Here is a 16,197-nt window from a genome sequence, read left to right on the forward strand (position 1 = left end):
CAATAGGCATCAAGATAGTTGCAATCGGGAGCAAAATCCTCATCAGAATGCAACTTCTTGCATTGTGATTGGACAGCGTTCCCAATCTGACGGAGGAAAGGTTGGGGTTTCGATACACAGGCACGAGGCTGCTTGATCGCGCAGCGGTTCGTGCAGCAGGCCGTACTCCACTTCCAGCTTCTTCTGCTCCTCACTAATCCACCTGACTAGCTCTTCGATCTCCACTTCGTTTTCCTTAATCTGCTCCAGGCGCGCATCTGTATGAACCAGGACAATGCCAGATTGTCAAGGCTGTGCATTATCGCGAGGGCTTGGTCGGCGAGCTCAGCCAGAGTCTCCATCCACACCTTCTCCTGCTCCGCGAGCTCCTCTCTCCGGCGCGGGTCGTTGTCGTAGAGTTTGACGTTCGTGATGATGGCGTGGAAAGCTTGGTGGCCTTGACTGCGCCCTTCTCCTCCCAGCGGAGTAGGACCTTTCTGTCATCTTCTCCACAACGCCACGAGAACTCGAAAAGGCCTCTCTTGATGGGTGCTCTGCTGAATTCGATGCTCTCTGGGGTGGCATTGTTGCTTTCCACGTCGGTGGGTCGTCGGCTTGGCCGCGCTGGTTCCTGGCGGGGGCTGCTCATGCTCGACTGCGGTGAGCGGCGCGAGTTCGGCATGGTGACTGGTAATAGGGGGATGGCTTGCTGGTGTGCTCTGTCACGCGATGTGAGATTCTCGATGCTCGCGTTGGAGTCTGCTTCGTTCGGTTCTGGCAAGGAAGCGAGCATGATGATGAGGCGTGAGAAAGACCTGCGTCGAGCTCGGAGCCCTCTATCGGCATCTCAATGTCTTTGAGCCCCGTAGTTGAGGTCGCATAGCGGCATGGAAGACAAAGGAGTCCCTGTTATGCAAAGCACTTGAGAGAGAGAGAGCCTCGATTCCGCTTGCGACAAGTTACACCCTGCTGTATGCAGCTAACAAAGCTGCGCGAATGTTGCGAGCGGGCACAAGAGGCAGCGAAAGCTTTTGGCGAGCCGCTTGTACCTTATGGCTGAAATTCACTCTCTTTGACCCAAGCGCATGGAACTATACAGGTCATGCCAACTGTGCTACCCGGCGCTTTTTCTCGTTCTCACCATTGTGGAGTTGTGTTGCTACACCTGCCCGCTACACGAATAAAACAAAGCGTGACCTGATGTCACACATCTATGATTTGCGTTGCGATTCTAGTGCAACCAACGTCTCCGTCGGGGAGTTACCAATATGGCCAGGGTAACCCAGCTGTGGGGGCGGGCGATGGGTGTACTTCCGCTACCGTACCAAGCTTGATGGGCTCGACATATCAATCTCTAGTTGCCGGATGCTCTGAGGGTGTGAAAAGATGCAGGGTTGTCCCTATATAATTTATCCCTTCCTGAAGGTACTCAATGAAGCGACGTCTAGCCACCACCAGCGTGACATGCTGCACGGAAAGAGTCACAGAAACATCCGAGAACCCCTGCCGTGGATCGATCGAGGGCATACGCATAGGTAGGCGAGTGGGGTGGGGTCTTGATGGCTCGGCCGCTCCCGTGGTGTCATATGCGCCGCGGCCCATGGAGACACCTGCCAAGTCGTGTATGACGCTTGCGCGACAGCAAACTCGCGACACACGTATGCACACCCTTGAGAACCCTATGTGATGATAGTCGTATTTCCGTGTCTATATACGTGGGCTGGCAAGTTCGACTATTGTCGAGAGTCGAGACAGGCTTCCCAAAAGTGTAGTGCCGATCCGCCAACACAATGCAATGGCGCCAAGTCGATGTGCATACCAACGGTGTAACCCCACGGACTAGAGCTGGCGAGCGTAATAACAGACGATCCTTCCGCGGTCAGCGAATTTCCACATCTTCAGCCTGCAGGGCCTAACAGCAGACCACCTCGCGAGTCCTGCCTGTGCGTATGTAGAGAGCCGTTGACACAATGCGAGCAGCAGGCGCCATACTGGGGATTCGTCGCAGAATAGGGCCAGCCGACGACGTTGAAGACTGAGATTGGGTGCTGTAGGGAGGAACGAGAATGGTCGGATGGTCGGTCTCGAATTGGATAACGGCTGCTTGCGAGCTCGAGGTTATCTGTTAGACAGACGCGTTAGTATACAATAATTGGCAGTCCGGACAGGAGGGTTGATATCCCGTGCGTAACTCTGATGTTGAACCTCTAACATGGTGAGTGACATTGATCTCGCGGGCGGGAGAGGGGCCGGCGGCGCCTGCGCCAGCATTGCAAGAGCAATGCAGCTGTGGGGAGCAGGGCTACGAACACGCCGACGATGGCGATCGCGGACTCTGCACTGAGCGTCATGCTGTTGTGCAGATAGTGGCCGGGTGATAGGGGGAGCACGTGTAGTTTGTGCCGAGTGGAAAAGGTACAAAGGGCTCTCTGATGGGTGCGGCGAGATTTATCTTCAGATCTGACGTGACGAGCCTTTCCCATCATCCCTGCAGCAGACCTTGAATGCAAGCTCCCGTCACGCTTTGTGCCCTTGTCGACAAGTGTCAAGGCCAGCCACCTCAGCCGTGGTGCATGCCAAGCATACATGACCCTCGGAAGATTTCCTGGCTCCAGCCCAGTGTCCTTCTCCACTGGCCTTTACGCAGATGCAAGCCTTGCAGGCAGGGCAGGTGGAGCTGCGACACTTGTGGACAAGATCCCCGCCGCCCGCGAGCTCCAGCGATGGGTTCCCGGCGATGAATATTACCGTAGGCGTTCCTTGCGGCGGCTGTCCTTCCTGCCGAGCGGACCGCAGTCCTCGGTGTCGTCAACATCGTCAAGACACTGGCTCAGACAGGAGGAATCGGGTCGACAGGTCTGCTCGCGAACGCATCCCTGTGGATTGTCGCGCTGGGAGGCGCTGGCTTGATGAAGGCTGCCTATGATGTTTTCATGCTCTGGATGTTCGTGCACACCAAGCGGAGTTGAGAAGGACATGGAAGTTTATATATTGGACACAAAGCTCTTCCGGTATCAGAGAGCACCAACTGCCCAGTCAGTCACCACAGTTGCCCTAGGCACTTCCCAGGACACAGATATAGTACATTGGTAAAGCGGCGCCCTTCGGGGACAGACCACTGTTCGCCTAAAATGCCCCTTGCACGCCTGGCAACCAGGTTCAAGTCATCACCACCCCAACAAAGGACCTCTTTCCCACCCTCGTTAGATACTTGTGATGCTCAATCTGCCCAATGGCGACGATTATGAGCTGCTCGATCGCGTGCTCGTCTAGCCCAGCCCTCCAGATCCGGATGCTGCCGTTGCTCTGGCTGTCGTCGATGGCTGCCGACATGACGAGGCCGTCGGCCACCCCCGTTTCGCGCATCTCCCACGACGCGCCGGCGTACAATTTCATGGGGGCACCGGTGTCCTTACGGCACAGCATGCCCAGCTTCCCACGCGAGCACTCGCTGGCATCGAACTCCTGTGTGTTGATGTAGAGCTTAACAATGTCGCGCTGCTGGGTCCTCTCAATCTCAATGTACGGCTTCGTCGAAAAGGTGTGGAAGTCGATCGTGGCGAGCGTCGTGCCCTCCGACGCTGACTCTCCGGTCTCCTTGTCTCCCCGACCGGTGCGGGTGACGATACACTTGCTGCCCCATGCCCCGAGCTTGGCCTGTCGCTCGACCTGCCACTGCGGTGTTGTGTCTCCCGCCACACGAAGTATGCGCCGGTGGCCGCCTGTGAGGGCGGTGTAGTGGACTTCCACGGCTGGACGGGCGCCGCTGCTCAAGCGTGCGTCCGGAGTTACGTCTGCGCGGGTAATGAACTTTTCCATCCACGCGGGCGGCATGATGAACGATGGATGATGGATTTGAAGAGGAGGAATAAAGTGATGGTCGGTGCTGTCGACTAGAATGCTGTCGACTAGAGTCTGATGTGCTGAACAAGATCTTGTGAAATGAACAGTGTACAGGGCTTATATAACAACGTCGACGGTTGAATGCTTCTCCCTGGCCCTTGGCTCCTCACCCAGCAGAAGGTATTCAGACCATTTACCCGGGTATGCTCTGCTCGTCCCGGGTTGAGAACTGAGCCCGGGACTTCGGCCGGCAAGCGCCGTGTCAGACACAAAGAGGGCTAAGATACCCAGGGGACCCCAAGCATAATCTCCGCTAGCGGCCCCTCGTCCAGCTATTTATAAGTCTTACCCAACATCAGTTGTTGCGGGTACAGTATAGGGCTACGTAATAAGATGACTGCAGCGCCGGGATACTGACTCTCAACGCTCAGCCGCAGCTGTCCTATAATCTCGTACGATCGTTTCGGAAGACACTCCGGCTTTTCTGTATGTATAGCTCAAGATTCTATTAGTAGATTTGCTAGCCAGCACTTGCTCCGTGCACGAGCAGGAGCACGTGCACGAGCCCAGGGATTCCGGAAACGTAGATAAGATCTAGGACTGGCTCGGCAGACTTGGAATATGCCACGCCATTAATGGATTACAACCTCCCATCACCCCTGACAGTCGCTCGTGTCCTCAGCCCTGCCGCGTAATAAGGACGACCCTTGAAGTGGAGCCCCTCTAACGGTGAGCCAAGTGTTGCCGGAATGGGAATCGTTGTGGCTTAGGAGGATTTCCCAACGTATGATAATCCATGATATAGCACACTGTCCGGAGAGCAGCCAATGCTACTAGAGTGTGCAATGGGAACCAGCTCGTTGCATTGTGCCTGCGTCGGCCTCAACCTCGAAAGAAACTAGTGCAGTCTCTCTCGTGGCCATTATCGGCTCCTCGCTGCTCGTGGGCTTCGTCATGACTCCGTCTCGCTTAGAGTCTCTCCCGACATGCCAGGAAGACATTGGTCTGTAGCTGGCCTGCCCATCATTCCGGCGGGAATCGAGGCTCGAAATCCCGGCGGGGCCATAGTGAAGGCTGAGTCAGCAGGACCCCTGTCGGGGGTTTTGAGGCCGGACATCTGGAGGCCGAATGCCCAGGCAAATCTGGCGGCGCCGGGGACCCCAAGCCGCTGCAACGGCCCCCTTTTAACCCTAGCCCCTTTTAACCCCCCCCCCCCCAACCCCGACCCCGAAACCGACAACACCGTCACACACCCAAACCGACCTACAGGATACCACGGTAATCGATACTCGGTGAGAGGGGAGTGAGTGGGGAAGAAGAGAAAGAAGAATAAGAAAAAGGAAGAAAACAAGAGAAGAGTCGGGACAGCCAGGCCGCGCGACGGGATGTATTAGCACAGCGACAAAGACAACGACCTCCTAGGGGCCGAGGGTGCGAGTACGGGCGTGCGGGTCGCGTGCTGGCGAGGGACCGACGGCGAGGAGCGCAGGGTACTGGTGTGCCGGGACTGCCGTTCGGGCCTGCGCCCGGGCAGCGGGATCGAGACGCACCTCCGACAGGTGCACCGGCGGAAGGGCTCGATACTGCGGCGCGCAATCGAGTGCAGCTGGCTGGCCGAGCCGCTGTCGGATCCGCGGTCGGTCGAGCTCCCGGGTGACGGCAAGCCCGCCGTGCCATGCCTGCCAATATTAGCTGGGTACAGCTGCGTGCGGTGCCGGTTCCTGACCATCAACCGCAAGGTGATCCAGGCTCACCATCTCAAGGCCGGGCACCAGCCGCCAGGGCCTGGCACGGGGCCGCCGGGCTGGACTGAGGTCAGGCTGCAGACGCTGTCAGGCGGCAGCAGCGCCAGGTACTGGATCGTCAAGCAGGCGGAGCACGATAGCGTCGCTACTACGGCAGGCAGGCCAGGCACCTCGGGATCGGGATCGGGTCTCGCCAGCATGCTAGAGGCACGGCTTGCGAGATACGAAGAGGGCCTGGCTGCCGAGCTGGAGGAGACGCGCCGGACGGCAGACAGCCGGCAGGGAGCCGACTTCGAGTCGACGTGGGTGCGCGAGATGGGCTGGGCCAGGCACCTATCCGGCAGCGACCTTGGCGAGCACTACCTACTGTCTTATTCCACCCCGTAATTGAGTCAACTTCCAGGGTCTAATATGCCCCACATATGCAGTGTCGACCGTGCACACCTCAACGTCCTTCTCATTCCCACGTAGGACATGTCATATCCTACGAAAGGCCTGTGCACGTAGCAGATCCGTCTCATTCCACTCATTCCAGCCCCTTTTCCCAGCGGATTTGAGTCCACTCTTAACTCCAAATTTGCCCCAATTCTTCCCCAGATACGACCCACAGACAGTCCAGAATGCCGGTACTACGAAGACGACCTACAGTACGACGATGCAGAACCGATCGCGAATCAGACCAGCTACGAGGCCGGAGGGCGATAGTAGTCCCGACGAGGTCCTCACGTACCTACAACTCTCCGCCGATCTAGAATATCACGTCCTCATCTGCTGCAGAATCGAGTGTCGACACGCTATCTCACCAGATGGAGCCCAAGTGACTGCACACCTCTGGAACAAGCACAGCGTTCCACTAGCCGACCGGTTAGGCCTCACGGAGCATATACGCGATAACTACTCTCAAGGCTTTCGTAAACCTACAGATGCAGCCCTGCCGCCTTGTGGTTCCAAGCCCCATCAGGACCTCCAGACCTATGATGGCTTCAGCTGCCGCAAGTGCGTCTTCTTCACAACTAGCTTCCACGAGCTTACAAGGCACCTCTCTCATAACCACCTTCACGGGGAAACCGCGACCCGGCCGCGAATTGGCCTTCTCTACGACGACGTTTACCTACAGTCTTGGGCGGGCGGGCCTGATCGACGATATTGGACCGTTACTGGTGCAGATGGGAGTACAGTCCGGCCAGTGCCCGGCCGTGAACCCGAACGGCATTCTCCCAAGGCGCCTAGAAGGCCTATTGTCTCGGACTTCGACATAGCAAGGAAAGACCCGCATGATAAACGGACTGCTATCTCTCAGAGCAAGCCATGGCTTGACCGGACGGGATGGCCTCAGATCTTCGAGGGCGCCAACTGTGCAGTACTAGTAGCCCTCACAGCTGCACCTTCGAACCCGCCTACTAGGCTCCTGCACCTTGGAAAGGGGCTCCATCCTGCGACCGCTCCATACATCAGCACACGAGGAGATGAGGTGAAGATATCTGGGCTCATTACTATGGCCGACTGGATACTCTCTCGCTGTGAGGAGACAGCCCGCGGAACGTCCCGCTCGGTCCTCTGCTGGTTCCGGAGCCTTCACCCGGATAAGATATATCCAAAGCCATTCACTCTAGTATCAGCAAAGTCTAGCCGACGCAGATATCTGCGGGTCTTCCAGCGTTTCATAGCCTTCGTCTTCCGTGTTTATCGCTTACCAGACTTTCAGCGTCACGACCTTCTCTCCGTCCGATTTGACTCAGAACAGCAGCAGCTACTTCGAGCTATCTGGTTCCACGAAGCCTGGAGTGGGGAACAGCTTCTTCGATGGATTCTAGCCGGGAAACCGGCTTGTCAGCCACGGTTAACCCCTACGATGGAGCGGTCTGCAACAAAAACCAGCCAGCATCCAGAATATAAAAGAGAACAGAAACGTAACACGTCAAACCTCTCCTCGGCTAAACCACAATCGAGAAAACGGTCATTTACTACCTATCAGCAAGCCGCCAAGATTGATTTCGGACGGGCGAGTACGAGGAGTAGTCAAGATATTGACGAGGACGAAGATGAGAGCGACTATTTTGACGAGGACTTGAGCGACTCGGATTTCAGCGACGGACACAGCGAAACAGGGGATAGTGTCCAAAACACTAGTATTCCTAAGCATCAGGCCAGCTTCTTCGAACCACCACTAGGCCGACTTCTCGAATTACTCTTCAAGCTAGCGATCACTTTCTGCACCGAGGACTTCATCGACGGCCATCCCAACTCAACACATCTCGTCTACTTCAGTAGTATTCTCGGCATTAAATCCGATAGCCAAGGGTTTCGAACGGCAAGGCTGTATACTCCGACCCTGTCAGCCTTAATCTATGTGCAGCGGCTTCTCTTCCTGGAGTATGCCCTCCCTCTCGAATCATACGATCACATCGGAATTCCTCAGCGTCCGCGATACCGGCAATTTGAGCGGCTTGATTCCGTACGACATAGGTTTATGCTAACTAAGTCAATGACCCCCCTACCCGAGATGTTGAGCCTCCGTGACTACGGGAGAGTGATAGCTAGAACAGACACCCCATCCTATTTCCTTTACTGGAGTGACGATTTACAGACTGTGTCGTACGGAGACTCCTTCACTATCTCTACGGGCGCCTTCCGACAGCTGTCAGCATACTTCATTAAGCTTGCAGAGGAGCTCTGCGAGGAGCCTATGCTTGGTTTACAGGTGGACGTTGATCTCGCGAAGGTCAAGGACGACCTAGTTAACACTATAGATGGGTTCAGTTTCGTCAGCCATCCCTATAATAAGCTGACCCATGCCTACGTTCAGCTGTTCAAGCAGGCTTGTGTTCCTGCTTCTGGGCTGTTCGACGAGACGAGCGGCATATGGAAAGCAAGCGCAGTCTTACGATACCAAAGGAAGGCAGAGAGGCTGTTGGAATCCCTTGCAGGCTGCATCCACACGATAGGCGGCCAGACTGGGCGATCACCAGAGCTTTTTAGTCTCACATACCAGAACAGCGCACTTGGTGAACGCGGTTTATACATCTACAACGGCTCGGTAATGACGCTTACACGGCATCACAAAGCTAAACGTTCAACCAATCGGGAATTCAACGTTGCGCGCTTCCTTCCTCTCCGAGTCGGCCGAGTTGTGTTCCGATATTTGGCGTACATCCGTCCCTTCGTTACAAGACTGAGACAAGAGCCGGCCTTCATGCAGAGATCATCAGCGGAGCGCATAGTCTCGTCGCCTCTACTCTTTACCTCAGATATTGATGGTCTAAGGCCTTGGGACGCGTCGAAACTTTCAGCTATCTTCAGGAAGGCGACATCCATATGCTGGGATACTTGTGTGACCCCTCAGCTGTACCGACAACTTGTTATTGGAATAACGGAGAAGCACGTCGCGGAAATCGCCACGCCATTTAACCGGTACGATGACATAAGTCCAGACGCGAGCATCAATGCCGTCTTTGCCTGGCAGAGCAGCCATCGCCCTATGCAGCGCGCGAATACATACGGACTCGATGGGGCTTTCCCCACGCAACTCCAGCCAGCCCTATTACGTATCTATGAGTGGGCGTCGTTTCGCTGGCATGAGTTCTTACGTCAGCCAACAGCTAATTAATCATGTCCATTGCCGCACTGGGCTTGTAATATAACAGCCACAATGGATACTTATCTGGCTTGTTTCAGGACTGCATACTCTGAAGGACCTGGATTCCTCAATCAGCACGACTCGAAGCCTCAAGTAGCGAAGCTTTATAACTCATCGCTCTCCTTCTAACCTGGAAAACTCTTAGTACGTATTACGGAGAATTTGCGGGCTACGTCGGGTGCAACACCACCGCCCTCGACGACGCCGCCGCCATCACGTGTCTGCAGTCCATCGACACCCTGGAACTCACCAAGGCGTCACAGGTCACATACCGCGGAACCTGTGCCGACGACATTTGGCTGCCCAGTATCGACGGGGACTTCTGGCCCGACGCGCCCTCGACGATGCTTCGCGAGGGCCGCTTCGCCAGGAACACCAGCGCCATCATCGGTTGGACGCAGGACGACATAACGCTGTACACGTCCCCCTCCATCGCGTACGCCGAGGAGACGTACAATTCGATCCGCGCGAGATACCCCTGGCTAAGCGAGACGAGGCTCGACGCGCTCCTGGCGCTGTACCCGGTCGCCGAATTCCCCGCCAACACCACCGCGAACCGCACGAGCGAGTCGTACCGCGTGGCCCGGATCTGGCGGGACGTGCTGATGGTCTGCCAGCCCATGTACGTCGCCCAAACCCTCTCGGCCGCTGGCAGCGACGTGTATCTGTATGACTGGAACCAGACAGTAACCGGCCCGGCGCTGGCTGCGGTGCGGGGTCTGTACGGCGGCGGCGTGCTGCACACGGGCGAGTTCGCGAATACTTTTGGCAACGTGTCCGTGTATGTCGTCAACGGGGTACCCGTTCGCTCCTGCGCCGGAGGACTTCGCGCTGCAGCACCGTGGCGCGCGGTCGTGGTCGACGTTTGCGAACACGGGGAGGCCGCGGATGGAGGGGAAGGGTACACTCGTGGGGTGGGACAGCGCGTTTCCAGGCTCCAAAGATGAGCCATTCATCTGGATCGCGGGCGGGCCTAATGAATGGTTGTCCGCTGTCGATGGGCCGGGGGCGAGGCCGGAGATGGCGGAGCAGAAGCTGCACCAGAGATGTGCGTTTACCAACTCGCCCGATATGATTGAGCAGCTGAGATATTAGTTACAGTCTCGAGATCTCATGGCCAGGTGCGAGGCGAGAACGGCACTATTGCTCGGAGCAGAGACGAAGTCAGCTTGACATTGACTGTCGTAGAGCTTAGCATGATCAAACTCTTTTTCGGCACATTAACAAACTCTTTCTCGGTGTCAAGATTTTCAACGAAGCTGCTTGCAGACGGTCGCTGGCGTGCGACCACCCTTGACCAATAAGTCCACTCTCTCCTGGATCGGCGTGACCAGAAGGGCTATCATGCTGCATCGGATCCGCGCCACGTTCTCTAGCAAGTGCCTATCAGCGATCTCATCATGACCATCGTAAAGCCTGGCGCTTGAAATAGTGCGGACGACTCACCTGCTAGATTTGGCGGCAGTGGGCGGTACCAGTAGGAGCCAAAGCCTGAGCCTGGAACATCGACGACAAGCCTCGTGGCTGCCCTGATGTAGCTGTCTGCACAGCCCAGCTGGTAGAATATTGTGACATTGAGCAGGTAAGGTACGTACTGGTGCTCCCCTGGACCGCTGAGTAAGCATTCTGGGCTCCCATGGAGCATATAAACCGAGCTTCAGAGCTCGTGGTCACTCTTTTAGAGCTTTTCCTTTAGACAGATGACTATCAATTACCACTGTTCAAATCATCCATTCAATGCTCTCTCAAGTGTGCTGATATCCATGCCGTGATGCGGCACGCCGAAGAAGATGATGCCGCGGATGGCCCTGCGGATCTTCCCCGAGCCGCCATCGACCTCACGTCTGAGGAGGAGGATGGTCTACCTTGGTTGATCAATACGGAATGGAACGGCTAAACTGCGGGGCATTCTTGATCCAGATAAGACATACCTCTTTCAAGATTAGTCCTCCCAGACTGTGGGCAATGATAAGCATGGGTCGTATGGGTTCTTGCTTAGAGACAATACGCGAAAGCGCGGTGCGAAATTTCTTGGCAAGGTCATGCAAATTTCTGGAAGCTTGTACTGCCGGCCACGGCCGAGGCGTAGCCGTATATCATGACACGAGCCATCGGTTGGCTGGTCTGCTCCCCGACAAGGTCGCCAGGCAGCGCGTCTCGCAGCCACATGTGTTCGCCGCCGTGCTCTTTGAACGAGCCGAAGGCATGGCCACCGAGGCCGGAAATGGCGACGACACTGGTTTGCAATCAGCACATCTACAAGTCCACAAACGACCATGTAGGCTGGAAGATCTTGTGGGCGCGAGGACTGACTCGAGCTGGTGATCCTCCTCTGGCGGTCTGAACAGGGTAGTGAGACCCAAAATCTCATCGTCGAGAGCTAGTGCGCTGCGCCCTCGAGGATGCTCTCGGCAGAGTCGCAGATTCTTCGGTGGCGCCAGGTCGTCTTCGAAGCTGACAGTTGCCGTCTGCTTGCTTCCGTCGTACTCGAGAGCAAGCGAGTCGACTTGTAAACTAGGGATTTCCTCAATACCGTCCCACAGGTGTTGTAGGCATTCGCGGTTACAGCCAACAGGGAGCCCACGAACACGCCACGCTTTTCCCTTGATTGCGGCCATTGTGCTGTGGATGACTCGAGGCTGACCATTAAGCGGTCGCTACGAGGTGCGGCCTGAACGAAAGATAAATGGCGAGCGCAGGTTGGTTGCCGCAAGAAAGTGGCATTCGTGAATGATGAAGAGCTCGAGATTGTGTTGGCGGTAGTGACAAAGACCTGTGGGCGGACGAGAAGACTCCTCATTTCGCCAAGTCATACCCCCCTGCTCGCTGAGGCTGAGCAAGGATGAAAGAGGTGCAAACCTCATCGACCGCCTCGCATTGTCATTGCCTACATCCGCACTGCGTTGCAATACATCCTGGAGCCTGCTTCTATGCAGTGGCCGATGACGGACCTCTATGATTTGTCTCCGAGCTGCATGAAGCCCCCCCGTCCCAGAACACGCTTGATCAAGAATATGGGAGCCTTATCGCCCAAATGCATGCAATATGCGATGAGCATCCTTGTCCTCGGCAGCCAACATGGTGGGTGTCCTGCACGCGTGATTGGTTCGGGAACGGTGCTGCTTGAAGACTGCTGCACGCTGCGAAGTCTGTTTCGCCGATCATCACCATGCGCAGCCTGCAGCTCTTAGCGTGGGCCAAGGCTGACTGACTGACGTGCGCTCTACCTAATGCTAGATGTCAGCAACTATGGCGTCAGGAAAATACTGCGTGCCCGAGTGGCGTGGACGACCACCGCGTACTCGACTGAAGCTGTGTTTTCTCATCCCAGTCGAATTATGCCCCAACCTATTTCTGCCGCCACTAAATGAGCAAGATATCGTCCAGAACTAGATGACGAGATGATTGATTCTCGACTGAAAACCATGGACCCGCCGTTCTCTACAGACACCACTCTTCGGAGCTGGCCAGACACCACTCTTCGGAGCTGGCCAGTGGCAGAGGATGAGCTCCCAGTCGCTTTCGAATGCAACAATCAATTGAGAAGCCCCGAATCCGACATTCAAACATTTCTGGCCGTCGACTTGCAGACGCCAAGACTCAACAGCCTCCGTCAATACTTGTGGCTAGCAGGACTCATGCAGCCCGCCCGCTCACTTCACAGGCAACAGCTGTTAGGAAGGGTTATATGCATTACAGAGAGGCCCCAAGAACACCTCGTCTGGCATGAGAACTCAATGTTTATAAAGCCACTACCTGAGTACCTCCTGAGCTTCAAATTCTGGTCGATCAACATCTGCCCACACGAAGCATTATATCGCAGTGCTCTCGGGCTTCTGTGGTCGTACACATGGCTTATCCGCTCTAAATCCGATCTCAAGATTGCCCATGAGACCGGCTTGTTGCCTGCCGCCGTCGACTGGCCCATCTGGACCCTCCTAACACAACAAATTCTGAAAGAGAACCACGAGCAGCTATGGCGCGACATCGACCAGCGCTATACGTACGGCGAGCTCCGCCTCTCCCGTCTCAACACCCTCGCTCGTCTCGGTTTCGCCGGCTTCTCGCTGCGAAACGCGGTCCGCGGCTATATGACGGGCTCCCAGAGATACACGACGCTGTTTGAGCGCAACTTCGGTTGGCTGCTCGCCGTGTTCGTTTATATCACAGTAGTGCTCTCGGCGATGCAGGTCGCGCTCGCGACTGGCCGCTTTGAGAACGATCTGCAGTTCCAAAAAGCTTGCTACGTATTCGCGATAGCTTCCATAGTGCTCGTCCTGGCGGCGATTGCGCTCATGGTACTGGACTGGTTTGGGCTCTTTTGGTTTCATGTACTGTCGACCATCTACTACCATAGGAGGGTCAGATCACAGAGACGGTGGTAGATGAGGGAATCAACTAGATGTAGAACAAAGGCAGCATTCGCTCTATCAGTCAAAAGACCAGTATAGTCGGCATAGCGCTATCTGGAGCTTTACTTGCCTGCGGAGTGGGCGACGTGCTCGTGTCTTCGATCCTCACTGCTTTTATCTCCGCTTTGTTATGGGGAGACAGCAGCAATGCCAGAAACAGCCCACCCCTTCTCATAAACTCCGTAGCCACAGTGCCAGGACCGTCAGACACAGTCGTGGTAGGCGCCGTCATGGCGGTGCTGGCCGCTGCGCCTCGCGTCTTGCTGTTGCCTGAGTCCTCCCCCCAGTCCCAATCTTGTTGCTACCTGGGCTGGCCTGCGAAGCTCGGCGTGCTGACGATGATCGTGATGCTGCTTTTCGTGATAATTACCGAGCCTGTTGCGTATGGCACCGTTCTCGCAGCGCATAATTTCTGGGAGGTTTGCTGCGCTCTCCTTACCGACGTTACGGGATCGCCATTAATTGCGCTAGAAGTCACGGTAATTGTTAAGAAAGTCGCCGACTTCACAGTATAGTCAGCATGAAACCTACATGATTTCCGCGAGGTTGAGCGCTGCGAGGTGGGCAAAGATAGTACCGCCGCTGACCTGCATCAGGAGTTATGACTATGGCAGGAAAGTTGATTACTCAGGTGATCAAGCTATGCGGCTCTTGTGCTGGCCCAAAATTATTCGTCATCGAACTGGTACTTGATCGAAAAATTGGTATCCGCTGTTTAAGAGAAAGGCAGCTTCTTCGAGACTTTTCCCCAATGGGTTGCATCTGTTTTGACAGAATATTTATGTCTGACCATTTACTGCCTCGTTAAGCTGGATCGGTGCAATTGCCAAAGCTTGAATATGTGTATGTCTCTAGATGAAGCAGTTCGTCGGGCACTCTTAGCCACCTATCGTGGCACTAAACGCATATATTTGTGATACTTAGTAAATATGTAATCTGCTCAGTTCCCAGAGCTGGGTGGCCCGCGAGTCGTCCGGCAGTGGCCCCAATCCCGTCTGTTGCACCCGCTTTTCGCCCTCTTGCTGACGGACGAATCATTTCGAGATGCGTGACATTTTGCCAGAAGTGGACGATGTTCTTCTCAACCGCGTGCTCTATCTCGAAAATGACCTGCGACGTCTCATTTGCGCTGGGCCGCCGGTAAGTTCCGCGAGAGGCCGCGTTCGAGCATCTGGCGTTGGCCATAGCAGTTAAGGCCATTTTGAGCAGGGACGAGCACAAACCCTTGCGTGCTTGTGGAGAGCCCGCGCATTGGTAGTGTTGTGGATGAGCCGCGGTCATACTCGCGCAAGGACACAAAGGACACAGAGGACCACGCTTTGCCGGCACTGAGTGAACTACCTATTCGAGACAGCACTCAGATAAGGTTCTGACGGGTTGCAAGACGGAGAACCAGGAGCGGAGATACGGAGAACGGAGGTAAGGGGTGGTATTGCCGGGGCGGGGCAGTCATATGCGTGCAGGGGTCAGCAGTCCCCGAGCTGCAACGCCCCGACGGCAATAATCAAAAAGCTTCGCTCTACTCATCACACCGCTGTCTTACATCCCAGAAACTCGCCGGTTCGGGCCAACACGTGTCCGCGTATTGGAGACTAGCTGAGTTGCTACTGGCAACTCAAAGTCATAAGTCCCCGAGACGACGATTGCCAGTGAGTTTGGGGCCCCCGGCCGGCCCGCTCGGTCGACCCCATGTGATTGACTGCAGCTTTAAAAGCTGCGTCTCTTCTCTTTATCGCCGTCTGCGAAGGCAAAGGTCATAGACGCCTCTCACCGACCACCTCCACCACCACCACTACCACCGCCACTACACAACCATCACAATGGGCGCATCCGGCAGCAAGAGCGTCACCTTCGACCCCAAGACCGACATCCCGGCCCTCAAGGACAAGGTCATCCTGGTAACGGGCGGCTCCAGCGGCCTAGGCATGCAGTCGATCCTCGACTTCGCCAGGCACGAGCCAAAAGAGATCTGGCTCGGCGCCCGCAGCGCCACGAAAGCGCAGGCCGCCATAGACGACATCAAGGCCAAGGTGCCTAATGCGACCGTCAAGTTCGTGCAGATGGAGCTCGGCTCCTTTGCGTCTATCCGCACAGCGGCCAAGACGGTCCTCGATAGCACCGACCGCCTCGACATCCTGCTCCTCAACGCGGGCATCATGGCCGGGCCCCCCGGCGCCACCGAGGAGGGCTACGAGATTCAGTTCGGCACCAACCATATGGGCCACGCGCTGCTCACCAAGCTGCTGAAGCCGCTCCTCCTCAAGACGGCCGAGCAGCACGGCGGCGCCCGCGTCGTCGTCTTATCCTCTGCCGGCCATGCGTACACTCCCACTGGGGGCATTGATTTCAGCACGCTCAAGACCCCCGGCGACACCCTCAACGCGTGGCAGCGCTACGGCCAGAGCAAGCTCGCCAACATCCTCTTCGCCAAGGAGCTCGCGCGGGGCCACCCGCAGATCAAGGCTGCCTCGCTCCACCCGGGGGTAATCAAGACGAACCTCTCCACCACGGCGAAATCGAACAGCTGGCTCATGAGCGTCCTCGTGCCGCTGACCTCGAGGTTCATCACCGATGTCGAGAC

The 16,197-nt window shown here is 56.1% G+C and overlaps 8 protein-coding genes across 8 annotated transcripts; 5 read left to right on the top strand and 3 right to left on the bottom strand.

Moving 5' to 3' along the window:
* Positions 1-276: 276 nt before the first annotated feature.
* On the bottom strand, positions 277-1,434 carry B0I36DRAFT_336417 (uncharacterized protein). Its single transcript, XM_046155594.1, has one exon. It carries the CDS (start codon positions 770-772, stop codon positions 299-301), a length of 474 nt encoding a protein of 157 aa, XP_046005650.1. The 5' UTR covers positions 773-1,434; the 3' UTR covers positions 277-298.
* Positions 1,435-2,952: 1,518 nt separating this feature from the next.
* On the bottom strand, positions 2,953-4,200 carry B0I36DRAFT_425515 (uncharacterized protein). The gene has a single exon (XM_046162329.1). The coding sequence runs from the start codon at positions 3,811-3,813 to the stop codon at positions 3,139-3,141; it is 675 nt and encodes a 224-aa protein (XP_046005651.1). The 5' UTR covers positions 3,814-4,200; the 3' UTR covers positions 2,953-3,138.
* A 576-nt stretch (positions 4,201-4,776) lies between these two features.
* Positions 4,777-5,954, top strand: B0I36DRAFT_368654 (uncharacterized protein; the record flags this gene model as incomplete). Its single annotated transcript, XM_046159653.1, has 2 exons — positions 4,777-4,825; positions 5,245-5,954. The coding sequence occupies 2 exons, from the start codon at positions 4,777-4,779 to the stop codon at positions 5,952-5,954; spliced, it is 759 nt and encodes a 252-aa protein (XP_046005652.1).
* Positions 5,955-6,222: 268 nt separating this feature from the next.
* On the top strand, positions 6,223-6,915 carry B0I36DRAFT_254302 (uncharacterized protein; the record flags this gene model as incomplete). The annotated part of the gene is made up of 1 exon (XM_046150812.1): positions 6,223-6,915. A coding segment is annotated over one exon (693 nt), but the record flags the coding sequence as incomplete, so codon positions are not given.
* Positions 6,916-7,878: 963 nt separating this feature from the next.
* B0I36DRAFT_336427 (uncharacterized protein) lies at positions 7,879-8,739 on the top strand (the record flags this gene model as incomplete). The annotated part of the gene is made up of 1 exon (XM_046155595.1): positions 7,879-8,739. A coding segment is annotated over exon 1 (549 nt), but the record flags the coding sequence as incomplete, so codon positions are not given.
* A 513-nt stretch (positions 8,740-9,252) lies between these two features.
* On the top strand, positions 9,253-10,366 carry B0I36DRAFT_41560 (uncharacterized protein). The gene is made up of 2 exons (XM_046162043.1): positions 9,253-9,348; positions 9,468-10,366. The coding sequence occupies exon 2, from the start codon at positions 9,549-9,551 to the stop codon at positions 10,149-10,151; it is 603 nt and encodes a 200-aa protein (XP_046005655.1). The 5' UTR covers positions 9,253-9,348; positions 9,468-9,548; the 3' UTR covers positions 10,152-10,366.
* A 722-nt stretch (positions 10,367-11,088) lies between these two features.
* B0I36DRAFT_336429 (uncharacterized protein) lies at positions 11,089-11,949 on the bottom strand. Its single transcript, XM_046155596.1, has 2 exons — positions 11,518-11,949; positions 11,089-11,440 (listed from the first exon to the last, which is right to left on the bottom strand). Exons 1-2 carry the CDS (start codon positions 11,820-11,822, stop codon positions 11,245-11,247), a joined length of 501 nt encoding a protein of 166 aa, XP_046005656.1. The 5' UTR covers positions 11,823-11,949; the 3' UTR covers positions 11,089-11,244.
* A 663-nt stretch (positions 11,950-12,612) lies between these two features.
* B0I36DRAFT_425518 (uncharacterized protein) lies at positions 12,613-14,099 on the top strand (the record flags this gene model as incomplete). Its single annotated transcript, XM_046162330.1, has 2 exons — positions 12,613-13,535; positions 14,088-14,099. Exons 1-2 carry the CDS (start codon positions 12,630-12,632, stop codon positions 14,097-14,099), a joined length of 918 nt encoding a protein of 305 aa, XP_046005657.1. The 5' UTR covers positions 12,613-12,629.
* Positions 14,100-16,197: the final 2,098 nt, after the last annotated feature.

The sequence above is a fragment of the Microdochium trichocladiopsis genome, assembly GCF_020744255.1.
Source record: "Microdochium trichocladiopsis strain MPI-CAGE-CH-0230 chromosome Unknown B0I36scaffold_12, whole genome shotgun sequence".
Lineage (NCBI taxonomy): Eukaryota > Fungi > Ascomycota > Sordariomycetes > Xylariales > Microdochiaceae > Microdochium > Microdochium trichocladiopsis.